General features: G+C 40.6%; 2 protein-coding genes across 4 annotated transcripts in view; one reads left to right on the plus strand and one right to left on the minus strand.

Annotated features, from left to right (window-relative positions):
* The window catches only part of si:dkey-92j12.5 (multiple PDZ domain protein), a 40,091-nt gene extending 26,525 nt beyond the window's left edge, over nt 1-13,566 (plus strand). For 2 of the 3 annotated variants that reach the window (XM_034894449.1, XM_034894463.1), the window contains 18 exons: nt 445-544; nt 1,035-1,243; nt 1,658-1,749; nt 1,866-1,995; nt 2,224-2,316; nt 3,280-3,354; nt 3,451-3,780; nt 4,050-4,133; nt 6,329-6,522; nt 7,424-7,571; nt 7,690-7,761; nt 7,951-8,074; nt 8,206-8,249; nt 8,669-8,791; nt 9,326-9,427; nt 9,795-9,898; nt 11,114-11,237; nt 11,732-13,566. In XM_034894449.1, the coding sequence (XP_034750340.1) occupies nt 445-544; nt 1,035-1,243; nt 1,658-1,749; nt 1,866-1,995; nt 2,224-2,316; nt 3,280-3,354; nt 3,451-3,780; nt 4,050-4,133; nt 6,329-6,522; nt 7,424-7,571; nt 7,690-7,761; nt 7,951-8,074; nt 8,206-8,249; nt 8,669-8,791; nt 9,326-9,427; nt 9,795-9,898; nt 11,114-11,237; nt 11,732-11,878 (2,295 nt within the window). In that variant the 3' untranslated portion in view covers nt 11,879-13,566. The remainder of the gene's footprint in view (nt 1-444; nt 545-1,034; nt 1,244-1,657; nt 1,750-1,865; nt 1,996-2,223; nt 2,317-3,279; nt 3,355-3,450; nt 3,781-4,049; nt 4,134-6,328; nt 6,523-7,423; nt 7,572-7,689; nt 7,762-7,950; nt 8,075-8,205; nt 8,250-8,668; nt 8,792-9,325; nt 9,428-9,794; nt 9,899-11,113; nt 11,238-11,731) is intronic. The other variant, XM_034894456.1, reaches the window with a different exon arrangement.
* Nucleotides 13,567-16,279: 2,713 nt separating this feature from the next.
* tyrp1b (tyrosinase-related protein 1b) lies at nt 16,280-21,609 on the minus strand. Its single transcript, XM_034894473.1, has 9 exons — nt 21,524-21,609; nt 20,464-20,822; nt 20,086-20,194; nt 19,271-19,484; nt 18,685-18,889; nt 17,259-17,426; nt 16,877-17,056; nt 16,642-16,788; nt 16,280-16,573 (listed from the first exon to the last, which is right to left on the minus strand). Exons 1-9 carry the CDS (start codon nt 21,535-21,537, stop codon nt 16,368-16,370), a joined length of 1,602 nt encoding a protein of 533 aa, XP_034750364.1. The 5' UTR covers nt 21,538-21,609; the 3' UTR covers nt 16,280-16,367.
* Nucleotides 21,610-22,116: the final 507 nt, after the last annotated feature.

Raw genomic sequence — 22,116 nt, forward strand, 5'->3', positions numbered from 1 at the left:
ATGGGTATGCAGCATCTTAAAAGCAGCCTTGCATTAGCATTTGCGCTAAGCCAACTTCCAAAAACTTAATTAACGTGCATATTTATAGATAGAGTGCTTGTAGTTCAAAGTCCCTCGCAGCTACCTTGTTTGTTTAAACCCTTTGTTTTTTTTTTAATCTTTGGTGGAGATGTATAACTCTCTAAATAGACAGTGCATCCTTTTGAAGTTATGTTTCCATGCACTTGTAAGTTGGTTACAAAATAATGCATGATTCTGGTCATCTTTCATGTTATTTTTAGCTGACATTAAAACTGTGTTCATTAATTCATCCTGTTCGTCAGTTTTTCCCCAATGCTACATCAAGCACACTGAGACAGCCTCAGGGGTAGTCCAACTCATGCCTGAAGGACCCCTGAGGCATTTCCAAATCTGCTTGCTCAATAATGCAAAACTTCTCCCAAGGTACTTTTGCCAAAATCTGATAGAGCGAATAGGAGAAACCCCATAACTGTCGCAACACCAATCACGACGGCAGCTGAAGATGAGGGCGACACTGGCAGGAGTAAGTCTGCACCATAAAGACGTCACACATACTTACACAGGGATGTGTGGCGATTTTAGTGTAGTAGCCACCTTTACACAGTGCACACGCTGCCCTCTGGCCCAGAGAGACTTTGTGCTATACACTTCTATTACAAAAAAAACTCTGTAACATTAAAATATAAAGGTATGTCAGGTATCTCACAATCATTTAGAAATTACTCTTTGAATGAACAAACCAAATAGGGAACCACTCAAAACAACATTGATCCATAGCGCTATAAGTAAGGTAAGTCCATAGGGTATCTTTGAGGGACGAGGCTTACTTTCGCAGTCAAGCAACTCAATGCACACAGATATAGATAAACACACAGCCAAATCACGGCATCACACAATCACACAAGCTCCTTAAGGGTGTTATGCTGGTGTTAACAGGTATTGTAACATGTAGTGTCCCACACTTTTTCTGGCTTACCCAGCATATTCTCCTTGTTAACTCTTGTCTTTCCTAGAAAAGATGCTTCAGCGTTATGGTAGTCTGTCTGGGAAGCTCCATATGATTGAGCTGGAGAAGGACCCTGAGGCTCACGGCCTGGGAATCAGCCTTTCAGGGAACAAGGATGGTTCCAGGGCCCGCATGAATGTCCACGTGGCGGATATAGACCCTCAAGGACCTGCAGGTTTAGATGGGAGAATACGGGTTGGAGACGAGCTATTGGAGGTAAGAAGGAAATGGGAACAGTAAGGGAGTTAAGAGGGTTGAGATTAACAAATGGGTGAGTTTTTAGGGGGGCAAGAGGGGTTGGATACCAAGAGAGAGACATAAGATGAGAGTCAAAACTGAGAGCAGCAGAAAGGGAGCAGTGGGTAGGAGGCATGGATGAGTGGAGAGCGTTGAGTGCCTGCAAAGTGGATTCATCAGACAATTTACCATTTGAAAGATGGTTGGTGCTGGGCTGGATTTTTGCAATGAGCAACCGTGTAATAGAGAAGATGAGGAAAATGAAAGTAGAGGAGATGCTGACAGCTGAGAGAGAGGGGAGTCAGAAGAAGGTGGCAGAAAGGCAGACTTACATGGAATTGGATTTAATTAAGATTGCTAAGGGGACAGTACATAATGCCATTTTTCTTCCAGATCAATGGTCAGATCTTGTACGGGCGGAGTCACCAAAACGCCTCCGCCATCATCAGTAACACTCCATCAAAAGTCAAGATAATTCTCATAAGGTAACAAGTGAAGTGATTTGCTGGTCGCATCTGGTGCATTTCTCCCAAACTTAACAGGATACAGGTGTTTGATGACCAGCTCAGGGATAACACCAGATTTGGTTTTGTTTTGCTAGGAATAATGCAGCTCTTGGTCAAACAGCACATGGATCCTCCACAGAGTGTAAGGACACAGGCGACTCCCAGACAGACTCTGCACAGCGTGGGGGATTATCCACAGACATCCAGCACATCATCCTACCACAGGTGCAATACCTTCAGTAAATCTTGGCATTGACAATTGTCAGGCCTCCAGCTGCACATATGTAACAGCTCGCTTGATAACACACTGTAGTTGTAGCAAACACAGTCTTTATGCTAGAGAAAATATAATTACCCTCCCACATTGTTGTAAAGAATGAAAGTAGCTATTTGCCTTACTAAATCTTTGTTTAAAGTTAAAAATCTTGTCTGCTTTTTTCAATCTCAATTCAGGATCATGTAGGTCTTGGCCTCTGCCTGGCAGAGGGGGAGTCCAAGGAAGGAGTGGTTGTCAGGTCCCTGATCCAACATGGCACTGCCAGTAAGGTGTGACATCACCAGTAGCATATATTATAACCTTCAACATGTTCATCAATAACATTATTCCTTCATGTAGCCTACATACGATGACTGTATCTCAACAGTGTCATTTGTTCCTCTCTTCCCTATAATGTGTTTTATGAGTGTTATGGCAAATTATTTGATTATTATTAGAGATTCATAAGGAGTGGGCAGCTTTAAATAATTAAGCCAATTTAAACAACTTTTATTTATTGTTGGGTAGTTATATCTATAACAATGTATCATATTTCAAAGTAACTGTCTGTCAAACAAAAGCAGTTGAGTAAAAGTACAATATTTGCCTCTGAGTTCTAGTATAATGTAGCATAAAATGGGAATACTCACTGAGTAAATGTATTTTTGATACATTCTACCACTGCATGTTATCCTGACCTCACAGAAGTGTTCATAATAATTTTCCAAAGTAACATTTCTTTGCTCTAAATATAATACTCTGTATGCTTAGGATATTGTTTTTATCTTTCACCTTGATGATTTTTTTTTTTTTACCTTCATCACAGATTTAAAAATTTAAAAACCAAAGTTTGTACATGATTTCATTAGTTTTTTGCATCTATCAAGCCTAAATGGCCTGACCTTAACTTTAGTTACTTCAGCACTCAATAATATGTCAGAAAAAAAGTGCCAATAAGCACCACATTACTGTACAAGATACAGTATGCAGCTATAAGCTTTGATTTGATGGCTCTGGTCTCTTGGTATTTCTCGTAATATTTAAACCATAGTTTCCATGTCTATGTTTTAAAATGATGTCGTCATGTACTAATAAGCTTTCATGTAGGGCCCCAGGCAACGGTTATTCAGATATTTGTCCAGAGGGTGTGTTGGATTTATATTCCCACATCCTCACCATCCGTCCGTTGCATATACTTTTGTACATTTTTTGCTTATCTTCCATTTTTTATTCATGTTTCTATCTGGGTGCAGGATGGCAGGATAAAGGTTGGAGACATAATCGTAGCAGTGGGTGATGTACCTGTGGCAGGACTGTCAGTGTGCAAGGTATACACACACACACACACACACACACACACACACACACACACAAGGTCAAACTGATGTAATGATTTATGACTAACCTGTCTTCTCTGTATTCAGGTGTCCAGTTTGATTCTCAAACATCAGGTCACTGTCAAGCTCTCCATCAACCCCTTCAAGAGTCTCTCTTCCTCCTCTTCTTTACCTCCCCCAACATCCTTTTCCTATCCCTGCACTCTTTCTCTTGCTACACTCCCTGTCTCCTTCTCTTCATCACTCAATGCCATGCAGACCTCTCCCACCGGCCAGTCTGATTGGCTAGGATCTGCTCCCACAACCCCCGACCCCCTGTACTGCCCAGTTGTGGCTGGCAGGGAAACAACGATAGAGTTTTGTAAAGGAAATGTAGGCCTGGGCCTCAGCATTGTCGGAGGATGTGACACTCTGATGGTGAGAGCAGCCAGTTGGTATTTAAAATCATTTCATTTAACACACATCTATCATAATGTATCAATCCCTGATAATCCAAATAAAACAAGATTTACAACATCAAATTAGGCAATTTGGGTTTGTCTATGTTTTCTTCACAATACAATGCATCTGCACAGCCTTTGTCAGTGCACATGCTGTATTGTGAATTACTAAGTAGTTCAATGCTGATAAAATTTAGCTGGATTGGGTTATCTGCAATAATATTGTTTTCTGTTTTTTTCCACTAGGGGGCGATAATAATCCATGAAGTAAATGATGGAGGCGCAGCACAAAGAGATGGAAGGCTGCAGGCTGGAGACCAGATATTAGAGGTATATTGGGTACACACAAACATTCCGTTATCTATTCATTTGACAGATTCACTGGCAGGGTTTAGTGTAAGTACAAATCTGTTGCAATTCCATGGCTTTCCATTATAGTTAACACGTAATACAATTCATTAAAGTCCTCATATTTAGTAAATTTTTAGGGTTAAAAATTGTATTTAGAGGTTGTATCAGAATAGGTTTATTAAAAAAAAAATACACCATATAGTTGGTGTTCTGAACATTGCTGCAGCTCCTCTTTTCACCCTGTGTGTTGAGCTCTCTGTTTTATCTACCGAGTGAGGAATCTCACCTCTGTACCATCTTTGTTGGGAGTAAGTACTGCTAGTTTGTCAGTTGCAGAGCATGAGGGAGTGCCATACCAGCGGCTAGGCGAGCATTATAACGTGCTTTACAAAGTGACACACGTTTGTCACGGAAGTAAAGGCTGGACCAGTTGCGTTTTTTGGCACGGGTGAAGCGGGTAGCTTCCCGGGGCAGCATTTTTTCATGACACATGGGGGGTGGCATGAGCACTTAAAAAAATAATCCTCAAAGCAGTTTTTGTGCTTGCTGAGAAGGTGAGGTTGAGAGGGAAGGGGGGAGCAGGGCACCGGTCACCTCTGGGTTGAACACGTTGCTGGGCATAGGCGCCGATACCTTGGGTGCTCTGCCAATACTGAGCACCCTCGAAGCTGATCGCGGTTATGTGTCACTTAAACTTTTCATCTCCAATCCTATCCTGATTTGAAAGATAGCCTATGCTTTACGGCTTTATTATCAAGTTGATAGGCAAGTTTGTTTGTGTCGGCCATCTGAAATGCACACATTTATTTTTATTAAAGGACATGCGTCTGTGAGCACAAAACATAAATCGGCACCAATGTTGCTTGGTCTCCCAAAGGGATCGGTCTGGACAAGGAGGGGAACGGGGTTCCATGAGCCTCCATGAGCTTATCACTTTTGTGCATAAGGATCTTTCAGAGATCAACCCCCACTTTTGGGCGGATCTCAGGATTTCACTTACTCTGCCAGTCACTGTGGCTCAAGCAGGGGGAGCTTTTCAAAACTAGAGTTGATCAAGTCAAACCTGAGGTCACTGGCCTTTTATCAATCATTGAATAGGGGACCAGATAACATATGAATGATTTTGCATCAAGGAAGGCCAGAAGTGTCAGGTTTTAGTTTTAGTTAGTGTCTTTTGTTCCTAGTGCAACATTGTAATAATTAGATTCTCTTTAGTGTGTTTTCAAATTTGTGTGTTGAAGCATTTGTGCTATTTAGAATATTTCTTCTACATTTTATTTGTATGTTATTCTTAATATTTTATATTATTGTTGCTTTCCGCTCTTGTTACATTTTTACATATCTGATTGTATATATTTTTCACATTTACAGATATATAACATAAGTGAAATAGAAAAAATTTATAAAATATTTTTCTCAATTGCACAAATTCTTCATTAGAATATTTGAAAAACACATGAGAGAATCCAGTTATTTAACTAATGCAATGAAACAGGAAACACACTTCTGAAGGTGCATAATCTCCACCTCCAACATTTTCAAAAGACAATGAACACAATTCTGAACAAAATATGTCAGTGTAACCAGAACTTAAATTTGGTGATGAAAATTCAGAAGTCAAGACTTGCATTTGTACTTTATCACTGTCCAGTGAATGGACTGTATCTCCAATTTCTGATCATGAAATATTGTAAATGCTTTTTAATTTATAATGTCTTTATTTATGAGGACAACACACATTAATTAACATTTTTGTCATCAGTGTAAGCCAGTCTGCAAAATTTTAAACTGCAGTCCTTTGGCAAAAGGTTTTAAAGCCAATGAAGTTTAAGAAAGGTTAAGAAATACAGCTAGAAGACTATATGATGTTGAAATTACAACTAAAGCAACAAAGTCAGCATGCCCAAAACAGCGTACAAATAATACAGAGCAACAGAAAGCAGCAACACATTGATGGTTCAAAGCAATAGCATGTTTATAGATTTATGCCGATGCCTTCAAAGCAAAAGCGTGCTTGTAGATTGATGCCAATGCCCTCAATGCAGCCATTAATCATGATGACTCACTCCTTTTCATTAGTTGTAAGATCCATCTGCTGTTTGTAAAATACAAATACCGTTACACCTAACCTCCTTCATACAACAATGGCTTGCATCTCTCTCACTTCCTCCCAGGTAAATGGTATAGACCTGCGGCAGGCCACTCACGATGAGGCTATTGCCGTGCTTCGGCTCACCACCCAGCGTGTTCGCCTGTGTGTCTTCAGGCACCAGGAGGCCTACAGGGAGGAGGACTTGTGGGACGTCTTCAGCCTGGAACTGAGGCCTCGCCCTGGGGAGGGGCTGGGGTTCACCACAGTTGGGAAGACGTATGTTCATGATGTTGTTGAACAAATGAGTATCTGCAAAGTTATTTTTTTGTATCTTCAGGTTTCCATGTCAGACCAAATCTTGTATTTATGTAGGTTATATGACATGGGACATTGTAGTTGCCTCCTAAAGCCCGCCTAGATCTTGCAAGATCTTGCATGGTATTTTTTACTTTTTCAATTTTGCTCTTTTATTTAGAGATGCACCAAATACAGACTTTGGGGGTTTTGGCAGAATACTGGCATATATTGGCATTTTAAATTGAACATGTAGCTCGACTTGGATCCCCATCTTTTGACTGAAAGTACTGCCAAACAACACTTTTTCTGCTCACAAGTTCCATTTTCATTTTCTCCCAGCTAACTGCATTGAGCGGTCCACTTATGTAAACCTTCCCATAATCAGCGGTGGCGTCATAACATCAACCAGTGTAGCATGCCTAGCGCAAGCGTAGGGTTTGGTCCGGTGGAAAAAAATTCCAAGGTTTAGCAGAAACTGAACCCTGTCAAAAAGCCCGATATTTGATCGGATCCTACATTCGGTGAATCCTTAATTGACACACTTCAGTAAGAAAAACAAATATTGACCATCTTTTAGGGTCTTTTCAAGTTTTTTATCCAAGTTCTATAATAGATAAAGGTAATGTGGATACTGTCAAGGTACACTCCATGTTATAAGTATCAGAAAAGGAGAGTGTTGTCGACTTTTGAAGGCCTCTACCTATAGCCAGGTAGAGGTCAGAGACTCTGCGGCAACCGGGATCATTAAAAAAGAGGTGTTGGATAATAATTTGTACAAGTCAAGTGTGACGTTATGCAAAACAGAGGGCTTACAGGTCACATAATTCAGTCTACAAGCGTGACACAGATTTCGTTTTTGACCTCTGTTTTCTTTCAACAGTAATGACACAGGCGTCTTTGTGTCAGATATCATCAGAGGAGGCGTAGCGGATTCTGATGGCAGGTTATTGCTAGGTGACCAGATTCTGTCAATCAATGGGGAGGATGTCCGTGCAGCATTGCAGGAACATGCACACACACTTTTACAGGTCGGACACATTCACGCTCACACTTACCACACAGTTCATAAACAAAGTAATTGTGGGGTTATGCAGTTTTGTTACATACATTCATCATCTAATGGGAGATGTGTCACGTTGCTTTCAGAGTTGCAGTGAAGCAGTCCACCTGGAGGTGGCTCGTTTTAAAGCTGGACTGCAGTACTCACAGCAGAGCCAGGTAAGCTGTTTCCTATGGCTGTCTGTGTCTAATCCATGACTGCCTATTAAAGAAAATGTAAAAAAAGTTATCAGGCATTTAATTCTGTGATTTGTACTGAGCGTACGGATTAAATCAGCTCAGTAATTTTAATGTTACTTAACTATTACTCTTTTGCACCATTTTAACAATAGTACTTTGTGAACCTAGGAGTACTTTAAGTTGTGTTTTATCCAGAGCGAAGACTCTGACTGTTCCACCCTGACCCCCTCAAGTGGATGTGATACTTCCCTCGGCCACCAGAGGGAGACAGATAACAAGACGGGGAGCAACTGTGAGTCTCCCTAATGTTTCTTTCAGCATAGCCCATATGTGAACACAATCACAATTTAATTTTAGTGTAAAGAATATTGGTAACATACTCAAGCTGATTATGCAAGTATATATGTATTTCCCCCATAACAGCACTTCAAAACTACCCTGACTCCAGAAAAGTAATAATAGAAAAGGTAAGACAAACTTAACTGTGTTTATTGATGTCCCATTCTGTCCAGGTCCTAGGAGAAACTGACTTCAAATGACAGATTAAAAGGATGTGCAGTGTGTGTGTGTGTATACAGTATGTATGTGTATATATATATATATATATATATATATATATATATATATATATTTGTCAGTTTAATTTGTTAATTATAATTAATTATATATTTATTTTTTTCTTCTTCTTTTTTTAAATAAATGTATGAATATTACACATTTTTATATATAGCCTCCTTACCTGGCTGAACCCAAGGCAGGTGCAGAATCTGCCATGTGATTCATTATTGTCTAGGGTCAACTCTGTCTGTGTCTGTGTGTGTGCGCGTGCGTGCGCGCGCGTGCGTGTGTGTGTGCGTTTGTGTGTTTGTGTTTGGTTTCACCACAGGGTCCATGTGACTCCCTGGGCATCAGTGTAGCAGGAGGATTTGGCAGTCCCCATGACAACGTACCTCTTTTTATTGCTACCATGGATACCAATGGACTTGCTGCCAAAACGCAGCAATTACAGGTGGGAAGTGCATAGAGTGTCTTTGTGTCTGTGTGTATTATGTATTAATTATTTTATAGGGACAGATTTGTTATTGCCATCACATCGTGAGGACTCACCTCCTGTCTGTGGACAAAAAGTCAGTCCTCATGAGGGTTAGCCTTTTATTTAAGAGAAATGATTTGATTATAGGGTTAAGAGTTGAATAGACTGTGTTAAGGTATATTAATTAGTATTTTCACAGATCCAGATTTATTAGGATGAAGACCGATGTTTCAACAATGCTTGCTTTGTCAGGGTTTAAAATTGCACACCATAGACAATACTACATATAGGGGATGAAATACAGCATTTTAAAAACATATTTGAGATACTGTACAAAACACAAAATGTGTTAATACAGATTTTAAAAATAAGAAATACATTATAGATTACAAAAGGAAGCCTGAAAGCCCTTCTAAAATCATAAAAGATTCAAAAAAGTAGTTCTGTAGTGGAATGAAAGTTCTGTAAGTCAGTGAAATGCCCTCAGAAATGTTTATGTGTTACCATCAGACAGGAGACAGGATTCTCAGTATCAATGACGTGTCTATGGAGGGAATGACTCACCACCAAGCTGGAGTCCTGCTGAATAACCCTGGAACCATCACTCTGCAGGTAATGTCACAGGGAGACATACAGTAGTTAATCCCTAAGGCCTGTGAGAAGAGTCTTTAACAAGGAATACAAATAAGATGGTCGTCCCCTAATTAGTGTTTTTTGCATGTGAACACTATACTGTAATTACTACTGTAAAAGACGAAACTGTGTCTGACACGCTGTTTGTCTTAACGCTAATAAGGCTCTGGAAAGATTTGTTTTTGCAAGAAAGAAAAAGAGTTTTTTTGTAATGAGCCAGTTGTTCTTGACTTGAATGTTGTGTGTTAAAAAAACGTTTTGTGTGTGTGCGCGCATCCGTGCGTGCATTTGTGTGTGTTTGTTTGTGTGTGTGTGTGCGTGCGTGCGTGTGTGTCTGCGTGTGCAGGTGGCAAGGGGTTCTGATGGGTGCAACACAAAGGACCACAATGATATTCATGCGCGGACGTCAGGCCAGTCCAGCAGCCTGCCCCGTTTTCACAACAACCTCTCGTAAGAATCAGTTTCCTGACCGTCTGTTGTACTTTATGATCTTTGGCTCCCTCCTGGTTTATTCACTAAATAAAGGCCAAAGGCAGGCTCTGGTTCCCTTGACAATAATGAGCAAGTGCAGCCACTGTGTGAGAAGCGCTGAGACCATTGTGCTTTTTGACAGAAGGAGCTGCAGTGTTTCTTGTGATTTGTATTTTGTTGATCATTTGTTCTGAGTCAACTTTCAGTTAACAAAACAAAAGACCAATTTGTTTTTTAATTTCATTGAGGAAATAACCCTTTTGGTTTTTTTCAACAGCTTGTTAAACTAAATAATACATTTGAAGACACTGGAAAACTTCTGTCAACTGACAGTTAAATCAAGTTTTAAGATTTATAGTGATTAAAGGAAGAACGCAATAATTATTGATTAACATATTCAAGAAGGTTGAGTGACCCCCAAATTCCACAGGATGCTGAATGGCTACGGATCGGCTCCGCTGCGTTTCAGCTCTGTGCTCCGCCGTCCGTTAACACACACCAGGTCTAGAAATGTTGCGGAACAGCTGCGACCTTTACTGACAGCTGAAGTCTCGAGCACCCACGGGATCTCACAAATTCATGTAGAATAAAACCAAAAAATCAACAACAGTTGGTTTCCATCTAGAGGAATAGAGAGGAAACAACTCTGTGCTGTGTTTTAAAGTTGTAGTGCAGGGAAATATGATCCACCGTGAGCATGGTCTATTTTATTTATATTTTTATATGTATCTGTGCTCGACTTCCTGTCCCGCACTTTCTGCTGTGTGCTGAATTGCTGTAGCAACAAATAGAAACTCTGCGGATCTGCTGCGGAGCGCTGCGGATCGCAGCCGTTCCTCAGTCTGTGGAAGTACACACATTGACTTTAATGGAAACCTAATGACCCCGCTGCCGTTCCGAGGCGGATCCACAGCCGTTCCGCATCCTGTGGAATTTGGGGGTAAGGCTGAGAAACAGTGTTCCTAAATATTACTCTTTAGTTGTAAAAAACAAACTACAATAATTCTGGGATTCACATTTACATTTAAAAGTACAGTATATCAGAAATGTCACCTTTTTCTTTCCTGGTGACATGAGATAATTATTTACACACACACACACAAACACACACAATCACACATTTCAGTGCAGAGCTAGTGCAGCACTAGCGTTGCCAACACCACACATGTATTGTTATGCATCCTTTTCCCGCAGTGCTCGCACGTATAAGACCATCACTCTAGAGAGAGGCTCCTCAGGCCTGGGCTTCAGCATCGTAGGAGGGTTCAGCAGCCCTCACGGAGACCTGCCGATCTACATCAAAACTGTCTTCAACAAGGTGAGATAACGTCCTCCAAGGAGAAGTCTTTCATGGGGATCCTGGTGTCGAAATCAATTTACAGCATGGTATTCAGTTATACTGGCAAAGTGTCTGTTTATACCACACAGTAAGAGACAAGAACACAAAGCCACATGTATAAACTGAAAAAGGTTTTTAACAGTTAATGACTGAACAATAATTATATTAACATGCTCTACCATCACACATTGTTTCAATATTTAGAATTCTAAATACATCTTTGGTTAAAAGCGATACACCCTTGAATTGTACAGTAACAATGTCATTGTTATTACATCATCCACACGTATATGATTTAAACACGTAGTTTAAACATGTTTAACAGAATTCACTTCAGATGGGCGTTTGATTTCCGTGTGATCGTTTACATTTCCTCTCAGTAATTGCAGTATCATTTAGTTTTTTTGTGTTTGTAGTGTCATGGCGGAACCAGCTCGGGATCACTGACAGACTAGTCTTTGTACACTCTGCAGGGGGCGGCCATAGAGGACGGCAGGCTGAAACGTGGAGACCAGATCATTGCCGTGAATGGACATTGTCTGGAGGGCGTGACTCATGCTGAAGCTGTGGACATCCTCAAGTCGACCAAGGGAACTGTAGTCTTAACAGTACTCTCTTGAGACACGGCTCGTTGTGTCCGGTTGTCATTATGTCATTCCATAGTATGGTCTGCCTCCTGTAGCACTGCCTCACCCAACCCTAAGAAGGAAAACGTGAACAGTTAAAGGGATATAGCTTTGTTTAAAATCATAGGTGTATGTGTAAATGTATCTGAATTGAGGCTATGTATAGACGGAAATGATCTGAAGAGAATGCGCAAAACATGTGTTGCGTTCTCACTTTTTATCCCAAATTTAGACAAGCTTTTTGGGGGGGAAATCTGCGTGCATGTCGTGACGCAAAAGTGGGTGCAATTCAATGTAGTGTGCACACCAGGCGGCTAGCTGGTAGTGTGACGCACTGCCACGCAACGCCTCTAAATCTTTGCGTCTGCGTAGAACCTTCCTTCTACTTCTCTCCCTCTCTTCTCCCTAGTAGCGCAAAGTAAACAACAAGCTAACAATTTGGTCTGGACAGCTGAGAAGGTGGAGTTATTGCTCCAAACAATGCACACACACACAGACACACACACACACACACACACAGACACACACACACACACACATAAGGCACACAGCGCACACACATACATAAGGCACACACAGAGACTCACACAATGCATTTTTACCCTTTAGACTGGAATGCAATGCTAAAGGAAAGGCAAATCTGATACAATATTTTAGCATTTTCACCCACTAGTGTATTTGTGTAAACAGGGTCTTTGTTTGGAAAAAGCTACCTCTAACTGCAACTGGGAGTTAACATGCACAGTTTTCTTCATACAAACTGCTATTCTTGTTAAGGTGTTATAAGAACTTAAGTATGTGTTGCGTTGAGGTCAGGCAAAAACGTACAATATGTCTCAAATTAATATAGGGTAAAATGAGTTGATGGTTTTCATTTGAGCCTTTACTGAGTTATTCACCTCAGACAAAGTCAGTTGAAAAAGTATTTGTAAAAACCACAGGAAGTTGAAAAGGGTGACAGCACTGATTTAGAAAAAAAGGAAAATGTTGACGTAACATTATGTCATATTAATCTTCATATCCCAATCATGAATTTCAATGTCCAGTGTCCTAACTGATATATCATGTGTCTTAGTTATCCCATTCAAGGTATTAACATTATATTATATTATCTACAGTATATGCATCATGTAAACACACTCACCAAGGTTTGGGGATGGAAATTTATTTGTATCTGCCGACCACACATGAATGCAATAGACGTCTGTTCATTCAAAGTTAACTACTGTGATCAACTTCTAAGACTCAAGACATGCCAAGTGCTTCTGCCAATCTTTTGTATGGCAATATGGTTTTAGGTTACAGTTTTACTTTTAGTCTTTATTCTCATATTCCATTTATTAAAAGTGTGGCATGATTGCTTGAATAATCAATGTTACTTTAAATATCTTTAATACTTTACTTCAGCAATTTATTTACCAAGTTATTCTTTATTACTGTTTTCATTATCTGTAGCTTGATCAGTTGTCTTTCAGGGAGTATTGTTATGGTGCAATGTGCAGTCTTTATTTAGAAAACTCCTACCTGTTTTATATGAATTTATTTATTGTGTGATATTTATGTTTTTCACAGTCTCATTTCCTTCATGTCATTGCTATTCAGAGCCACCATGTTTGGTATTGTGTAACATTGTACAACTGATTATCCTGTTAGTGATCTTATTAAATGTTAATTTTTTAGAGTTTTGTATACACATAGTTTATAGTCCAGGACTTCTATTGTTCTTCTTACTTACTTCCTGAATGTATCTCTGTGTATATTGTCACCTTAGATATGGTCTAAGATATGGAAGAATTGCCCATTTGAGAATAATGTTTTTTTATATCATTGTGTAATAATTATGAGTGCTTTAATGTTGGTGTTGGTAAAGGTCTGGCAAATTTTTTTATTACTTGTTACTACTGGGTAGCTTACTGTAGAATTTCCCTCCAGTGATCACTAAGTTCTTATCTTAACCTGTAATCGTTAATAATAATGTATTTGTTTATTATATTTTGCATTATCAATCTAAATTTGCAAAGTAAAAAGCAAATAAAGATATCAAATTAACAAAGTGAAGTAAAAAGTGCAATATTAATAATACAAATCAAAAAGTAGCAGAAAATGGAAACACTCAAATAAAAGTATCTTAAAATAGACCTTAGTTGATTAAATGCACATAGTTACAGTCCACCATTGAGGAGAGGTTAGGTTAGTTTGAGAAGTACAACATTGTAGAGGAAGCTGAAGAAATGAGTTTAAAACTAGGACAAAGACGAGAGAAACGCCAAGGGATACTAAACCTGCGCCATTTCTTTTGTAAATGCGCAGAACTTTTACCTTAATTAGTGGACTTACTGGTGACAACTTCACAAACAATACATTTGCACACAAATGTCTCATTTAGGAAATAGGAGGCATCTAGGGAGATACTGTCTGGTGCTTCTGCATTAATCAAAGCCATCTGTTCACATTGCAAGCTTTATTGAAACACAGCCATCACAGTCTGGTTCATCCTTCTCCAGATGAACAATTGCCTTGCCTAAAGGCTGGCGTGAAGAGGCTTATAAAATGGAGAAATGGCTAAATAGTTTTTGAACCTTTAACCAGAAGGATTCAAACATTATAATGGTTCTTCTTTTTTTTCTTATTTACAACTCTTGTGGGAGTCGCAGGGGGCAGATGCATCGACATCTCCCTTCTCTTTCATTAAGCAAGAAGACTGATCTGCTGGTTTTCACAACCAGCCTCAAATTCCCTTTACCTCAATCATTTATGAGGAATATTCCAGCAGGCCACAGGCAATGGGCCCTTTTTTCCCTCCTTTCCATCATGTATATAACCGACAGTGGGGCCTTTTGACTGGCTGCAAAACTGTAATGCATTTTTCTGCAGCTGCACTTGCATGAGAGTACCCTTGACATTGAAGGCACTCATTTTTGGGAGGGTAACACTGGCCAAATGATTGTTCCGTGTGTGCCTGTCACATCTACCCATATTAATAAATCCACAGGATTGGTATTTCTTGCTGTTAGTGTAACCTGCTAGTACAGAAAGAACTGTCAACCAATAACAAACTAAAATATGAACTAAAAAATTCCCATGAGATTATTTTTTAAGATACCAGCATGCACCGCAAAAAGGCAATTCCTAAGCAATTCAGTCAAATGGTGAGTCTCAGAATCCTGCTTTACTTAAAGCAAGATAACAATATCCCAACAGGGAGATTTACTCTAGCTACTGTAGAGTATTTACAGTAAATTACACTTATAAATGTAGGTGCCAGCAGTTGCACATAATTTCACAATAGAAATCTAGGTTGTCACAAGCAATTGAGCCGAACTAATGGCAAATTTGGCGCAGAGAAGCATGAATGCTTATGTCATGCAGTTTCATTCACTGGCATAGCCTGAAGCCAGAAATAATTTGACACACCGTCATGCAGTTAGAAGAGAAGCACTGCATGACATGCCGCATCATCTGGTCATTAGTTTTAAAACCGCTGAAATGTTCCTATTCATTTTGAGATTTCTGATTAATTAAGTACTTGTGTAAAATTCTTAATTCATTACAAAAAAAAAATACATTCCACACTTGTTGGTCTAAAAGCTGTTTTCTAAGATTGTTCTCTGTGCCCGGTAAATAAATTGTATTCTTTAATGTAATTGGTCATTTATCCTAGCCTAAAAATGTCATACTAACAAAGCATTGTTTCTTGATGCATTGTGCAGTCCAGAACCTACCCATTACGTCGGCTTTGGAAAAGGCAAAACAAAAAATGTAAAGCAAAAGTGAAAAACAAAAAATTTAAAACAAAAATGATACAACTATAACATTTCACTTACAGGTGGGAGCAAGTTCTCCGACCCACGCAGGAGTACATGACTTGCAAATTGGAAGTCTCATACTGTGGCAGTAATGTGTTTTATCCACATGAGGGTAGTGTGTGTGCTGTTATGGAGAAATGGACATTTGCATGGCTCTGATTAATCGCTGAGAAGCAACATTACATTGTAGGTGGTTTGCTGGTTAGCCTCAGGCTTCAGACAAGCAAATTTGGCCTGCAGCAAAGGCCTTTAGTATTAAGACCTGTCTGTGGTCTGTTCATACCGCAAAGCATATTATTCTCATAGTAATAGGCATTATGTGGAGAATGAATGGTAAAAGAACATCAAACTTGATAGGACAGTTGTCATTCATTTTACAGATGAACTTTGTCTGTATAAACATATTAGCAAGATACAACCTGGAGCTGAGAAAGGGAAACTACAGATTAAGAAATAGTCCCCTAATTGTTGAATAACAAAATGTGCCCATTCTTTACAAACTGAGCAGCTCCAGGCAGTCTCATCTCTTCTGCTGTATGTGTCAAACAAAAGGACTCTTTCAGCCCTAGAATTTATAGCAAAAACATTAAGACTCCGGGTTCAAAACCAGTTGAACTTTATTTGTAAGAAGTAGGGGAATACAAAACATGTTAAGGCCTCTCTAGAAAGGCAGGGACTTAGACAACAGACTGTGATTTGTCCAACCTCCGGTCATCCTCTGAGTAGCGTCGGAAAGTCTCTCCCAGTAGTGGCTCCAGGGCCTCAGCTGAGCGGTAGGAGTGGGCGCGCACGGCACAGGCGATAACACCACCCACCACTGCCACCACCAGCACCGCCGCTACAATGGCTATGGTGATTATCTCAGACAGGGTGTAGGCACGAGCTATGGAAAAAAGAGAGTAAGGTCATGAAGGGTCATTGTGTGTGTGTTTGCGTGTGTGCGCTACGTACCAGGCCACTGGACCTCATAGGAGTATCCCAAGTTTTCTGGGGCAGGGACAAACATCTCAGCATTGGTGACAGGAGGCCAAAAAGGAACCATGTTGAATCTCCGGTTGTGCCCTATAGGAGCATTCTCCTCAGGGTAAACTACTTCACCTGCACAATGAGAAACTTATGTTTAACCATCTTTTCTTCCTTCTCATTGAGTTTTTTTGTATCTGCATCTAGTTTAGTCTGTTCGTACCTGGTTGGTGCCTGCTGAGCCACTCGTCAAAGATTGCATCTGTGAATGTGTGCAGCAGCACAAAGATGGGATCATTGGGCGAGAGGTGAGTCTGTCCACCTGTCCCATTGAGAAAGAGGTGAGCCAAGTTATGGAGGCTGCGTATCACCGGGTCGTACATCCCCTGGGGGGCGCTGTAGCCTAGAAAACATGAAACAACACATAAAAGATCTGATTTACCAAAATAAGGAACAACAAAGGCTGTGTTGAAGTTAACCGTGTGTGTGCTACATAGTACTTCAGCAGCTCTGCAGTTTGAGCTGAACTGAACCTGACTTATCTCCATTGGTTAAAGGGAGGAGGTTACAATCTTTAGTGCTGCTTTTATCCACCCATGACGCACCTTCAATGGTATTCCTGAAGCTCTCGGAAGAGGTGGAGTAGTAAGGCGGAGTGTCGAAGGCGTTGAGCTCCAGACAATCCAACACATCCTGGGGCTCTGGCAACTTCTGCACCATAGGCCGTGCCACGTTGCCCGCTGGATTCCTCCTGATGGGACTGGTCTCTGAGCCTGTGTAAGGACAGAAGGTCAGAGATAATATTGTCTAGAAAGTACAATACTTAACTCTACTCTCAAAAAAAAGATCACAACTGAACAATGACAGTTGTGTTTTTTTGGTTAGTGGGACATTGTTGATCAGTTACAGGCCAGTGGATCCCACAGAAATGGTGAGAAAGATGATGATATTGAACTACTTTCTAATTCTATGTGGGAGACTAGACTAGTTTGATCAGTCTTGAACATGACAGGATGGCAGTGTTCTTTGTTAATTATTCACTAAAAGTCAACAGTAGCGAGTGGGAGCTCTGTGACAGAACCGAATTCTTTTTTTTTTCTCGCATGCATGAACTTTTTCTTTCATTTTGTGTGCTTTCTCTCCCACTCATACACAAGCACATAAACAGAAGGCAACATAACTGAGTTGTCTGTCTGTTTGAAGATTATTCCCTCAGATCAAAGGAGCCAGTAGACTGCTAGATTCCTGTCTTCAACAAGCACATGCACAAATGAGGCAACCCCCCTTAACCCATTTAAGGAGATGTTGCTTGTTGACGCAGGAAATACCAGGCCTGTCATGACTCTCTAAGGGGATTTATGAGACAGATCGCTCTCACGTTGGCCACTCACATGTTCTACCTGTTACCTAATTCCTGCAGCTTTTTTTCTAATAGACATACAATTGCTCAAAAAGCCCCCCCTCCCCCCCATGGGATTGTTGTAGAGCTTTACGCTAAAACAGGATTGACATTCTTCTGACATTATTCCACAATACCAGACGAAAAACTTATTGTCTATTGTGTGAATTATGTGCATTTAAAAACTAAAGCAAAATTTGTAATATTGAGTTGTAATCTGGTGCCAGGGTGGAATGAGATCCAATCCCTTCAAATCTGATCACAGATTTAGAGTGTTACACAGAGATGCCTTATTCTAGCATAAACCGCTTTACCCGTTGGGAATTAACCCTTGTAAAACTGTGTGTTCTGATGTCTGCTTTAGAGAAATCAAGTGTATTAGAATGCAGTACTTTGGATGCACACAGCAACTCAGAAGAAGTTGGGTAGTTTCAAACCAGCTGTAGTAAAAGATAGTAATGTCGAAAACGGCACAACAGCTGTAAGATATTATTTATAGCAGCTTGTGTTCTACATGCTCTCTTTATTAGCTCTTTGCCCTCTTTTCTGGTGCAGCTGAGACTACGCTGTACAGCAACACTGCTCTCCTGAACAGTACAGTGTATATTGTGTGTCTCTGCAAATGTCCTCACTGTTGCAGACGGTGCCTAAAGTGTCGTAGTCTTCCAAACTCTCACAGATGACCCTCCACTGGGAGAACACAGAATTAGAGCTGATGGAACTGATGTCAAAGGAGCTCCTGGCTCCCAGCAGGTCGTCGGTGCAGATGTCGCACTCGCTGCCTCCAATGGCAAAGTTCCAGTAGGGCAGGGCGAAGGCTGGATTGCCCAGCATGTCCTGAGTAGGTGGAATAATAAAAGAAGTCTTCATGGATATCTCAGTACATACATGCATGTGTTTCATGAACTGATGAAGTTTAATATTGGATTCAACTGTCTTTGCAGTTTCAATCCCTCTTTTTTTACACCATCCTCATTTTCTTATCCTTTGCCACCTTTGTTTAATTTCCTCCCTGCTCCTCCTTTCTCCTCCAAGATAACATTTCACTCTGTCTCCATCTCTTCAAATGCCCACGCTCTTTCCTTCCTCCTCTTATCATCCTTCCTTTCTCCCATCCTCACTTCCTTCATCAAACCATCAGCCCAAAAGCCTTGTATTCTTCCCTTTTTCTTCTCCACTAGCCCCATCTTTCTCCCTCCCTTCCTTCCCTCTTCTCACCTGCATGTCTCTCTCCAGTTGCAGCAGATGAAAACGGTGCCAGGTGACAAAACCCGGGCCCTCATGGGAGAAGTCTACACCTCCAAAGCTGGTCTGGCCCGGCCCCAGGTAGGTTTTACTGACAGAGTAGTAGTGGCTCCAAACAAAGTAGTTGTAAATGGTGATGTTTTCAAACTGTGGGGTGTTGCCATCGGGCCCAAACACCTCCTGGTACCTACAAGTGACAGGAGCAGCAGGATAAACGCCACATTGTGTTTCTCCTAAACACTTCTCTAAGATTGTCCTCCAAACTCATATTGGTTGATTTGACGTGTGAGATACGAGGTCCTTTAGCTGTAGGGTTTTCTACCTGCAGCTGAAAATTTCTTCAAAAATGTATCTAACTACAATCATCAACTTAATTGAAAGGTTATTCACAGATGTATGTGCTGTTACTTAGAAGACTAAAAATCCCTTTACTTCTACCTAAACTGATGAGTTGCTCTTCCACCTGAAGCCTAAACAGAAAGCTGCCAGGAGAAATATTATGATTTTACTGATAATTATCACAACATGGCATGGGTTCACTCATAGCAAAATTACTGATTATTCAACTGCCAGACTCAGGTAGACTTAGCTTGCAGGACCTTGGACAAAGCTGGGCTGTCTGTTCTACAGTGTTCATATCAGACCAAAAGACTGAATAAATATCAATCTACCTTATAAATGACTTCATTAAATCAGTTTTAAAATATTGTTAGCATTTATTTTTTCACATAATCAAGCCCATAAAGAATGATACAAAAATACTGCAATATATATGCTTATGTATGTACCGCCGTGTACAGATGACCAGGTCAGGGTGGACGGTCCTCTTTGCTCGGTCCAAACTGTTCACAAATGCCTGCTTCTCAGCTGTGCTCATCTGCATGATATTCCTCCTTACTGGAGCAAGGTTAATGGGGTGGAGGAACCAAAAAAGGGCAGGAAGAGAGAGGACAATGGGTTGGAACAAAGGAACAAGAACAAAAGTTATAAAAAATGTACATAGACATTGCCTTTCCATAACAATAAATGCTGCCCTCATTCCCTCGACTGATGTACTTTCCTACGTCTTTGAGGCCCACTGAGATCTGAAGGGGTGTGCAGTCAGAGATAGAAGTTGAATTTTTGTTTGCTAATACAGACAGTTTAGACAGTGTCCATTCTCTTACCCACAGAGATCGTCTGATCACAGTTTGGTCCAGTTAGCCCGTGGCGACATTGCCCACAGTTGTAGCCACTAAAATTCCCATTACACTGGCAAGTGCGGTTGAAAAATCTCAGAGGCCACCTCTCTCTGTCATCACGTCCAGCATAAGGGTACTGGGGTCCGTGGCGCCGGTTGTCTGCTGCAATGGCCACACACTGCCCTCTTCCTGTGGTGGAGCCACACTCGTCCCCTGCCGCCCCTGTTGGGGACGGGCAGCACTGGCCGCTCTGCAGCCCCGCAGGGGTGACACACTCCCGGGGGAACTGGGCCAGCGTTAGGGTGGCACCCAGGGTCACCACCAGGAGACCCACTCTCCACATGCTACCAAAATCCAGAGAGAAGGGAGGTGTATTTTAGATGGGAAAATAAGGTAAGAATAAAGTAGGTTAGGAGTTTTAAAAGAACAATGAGAGTAGACCCATTTTACAAGTTGAGAAAATTGTTTTACATCTACCCATCTTTTTCCAAACCACTCATCGTGTTCTTGGTTGGAAGGTACTGAAGCCGTAATATACGAAACAAAACATGTAATACACTGCAGACATACACTTCAATTGAGCTCAAGAACAACTGGGTTTGTGTTTTCTTGTTAAAGTCAGTTGTCTTAACATTATTCCAAAACTTCACTTCTTACACGCCCCTGCAGGCAGTGCGAGTCATTATTCATAATTCACAAAGCCATTAGCTTTCAACTTTTACAAGTTCAGAACTGCTTTCAACAAAAGACGGCAAGGCCCTATTTGCTTCTTAAGTTCCTAATAAAATAAATGTTTTTCACCTATTATTGAATGCAATCATAATACTCAGCCAGTACAACAAACATTGGCTGTTATGTCATCATTATCTGTTGTATATCCAGATCTGAAATAAAACTTGGTTTTCATTCTTAGATTTTGCCAATAGCCACTTATACCAATTGTTCATTAATCTCATATCACTTTCAGTTTGTAAACAGTTTTAAAATGTATTGCATTCTACAGTTCATTATGTAAAAAAGCATCAGTATAATGTGTTTCCCCTACCTCTGACTGTGCATGCTGCTCCTCTCTTTCTGCAGAAGTGTAGCCCCCCAAGAGTCGGCTCATTTTCCTCGTCTGGCTTAAATAGCTATTGAGCGCATGACCAGACCTCTCTGCACACACACACACACACACACACACACACACACACACACACACGCACTGGAGGGCAGTGTTTTAAACAACATGTCATTTTATTCTGTGTGATCATAACCCATATGACGCCATTCAATTACACAACAAATGACTCTGATATACACTACCGGTCAAAAGTTTGGGGTCACTCACAAATTTCCATTGGACTCCATTCTAGACAGAATCCCAGCTGAGATCAGTTGCCTTGTTTTTTTTAACCAGGGCAGCAGTTTCCAGATTACATTATGTGCTTACATAATTGCAAAAGGGTTGTTTAATGTTTTCTTCGTTAATTTTTTAAAATAATATCAGATTAGTAAACAAAATGTGCCTTTGGAACATTGGATGAATGGTTGCTGATAATGGGAAATGTAGATATTGCATTAAAGATCGTTCACCCACCCAGATCAGCTGGTATCCTGTCTATAATGGAGTGGAATGGTGACCCCAAACTTTTGACC

This window comes from Etheostoma cragini, chromosome 2, assembly GCF_013103735.1.
Source record: "Etheostoma cragini isolate CJK2018 chromosome 2, CSU_Ecrag_1.0, whole genome shotgun sequence".
Classification (NCBI taxonomy): domain Eukaryota; kingdom Metazoa; phylum Chordata; class Actinopteri; order Perciformes; family Percidae; genus Etheostoma; species Etheostoma cragini.

Coding starts and splice junctions, on each gene's coding strand:
- tyrp1b (XM_034894473.1), bottom strand. Junction 18,890..19,270: donor AACTGGAGAGAGACATGCAG/GTGAGAAGAGGG, acceptor CCACCTACTCAG/GACATGCTGGGCAATCCAGC. Junction 16,789..16,876: donor GCTCAGCAGGCACCAACCAG/GTACGAACAGAC, acceptor CTCATTGTGCAG/GTGAAGTAGTTTACCCTGAG.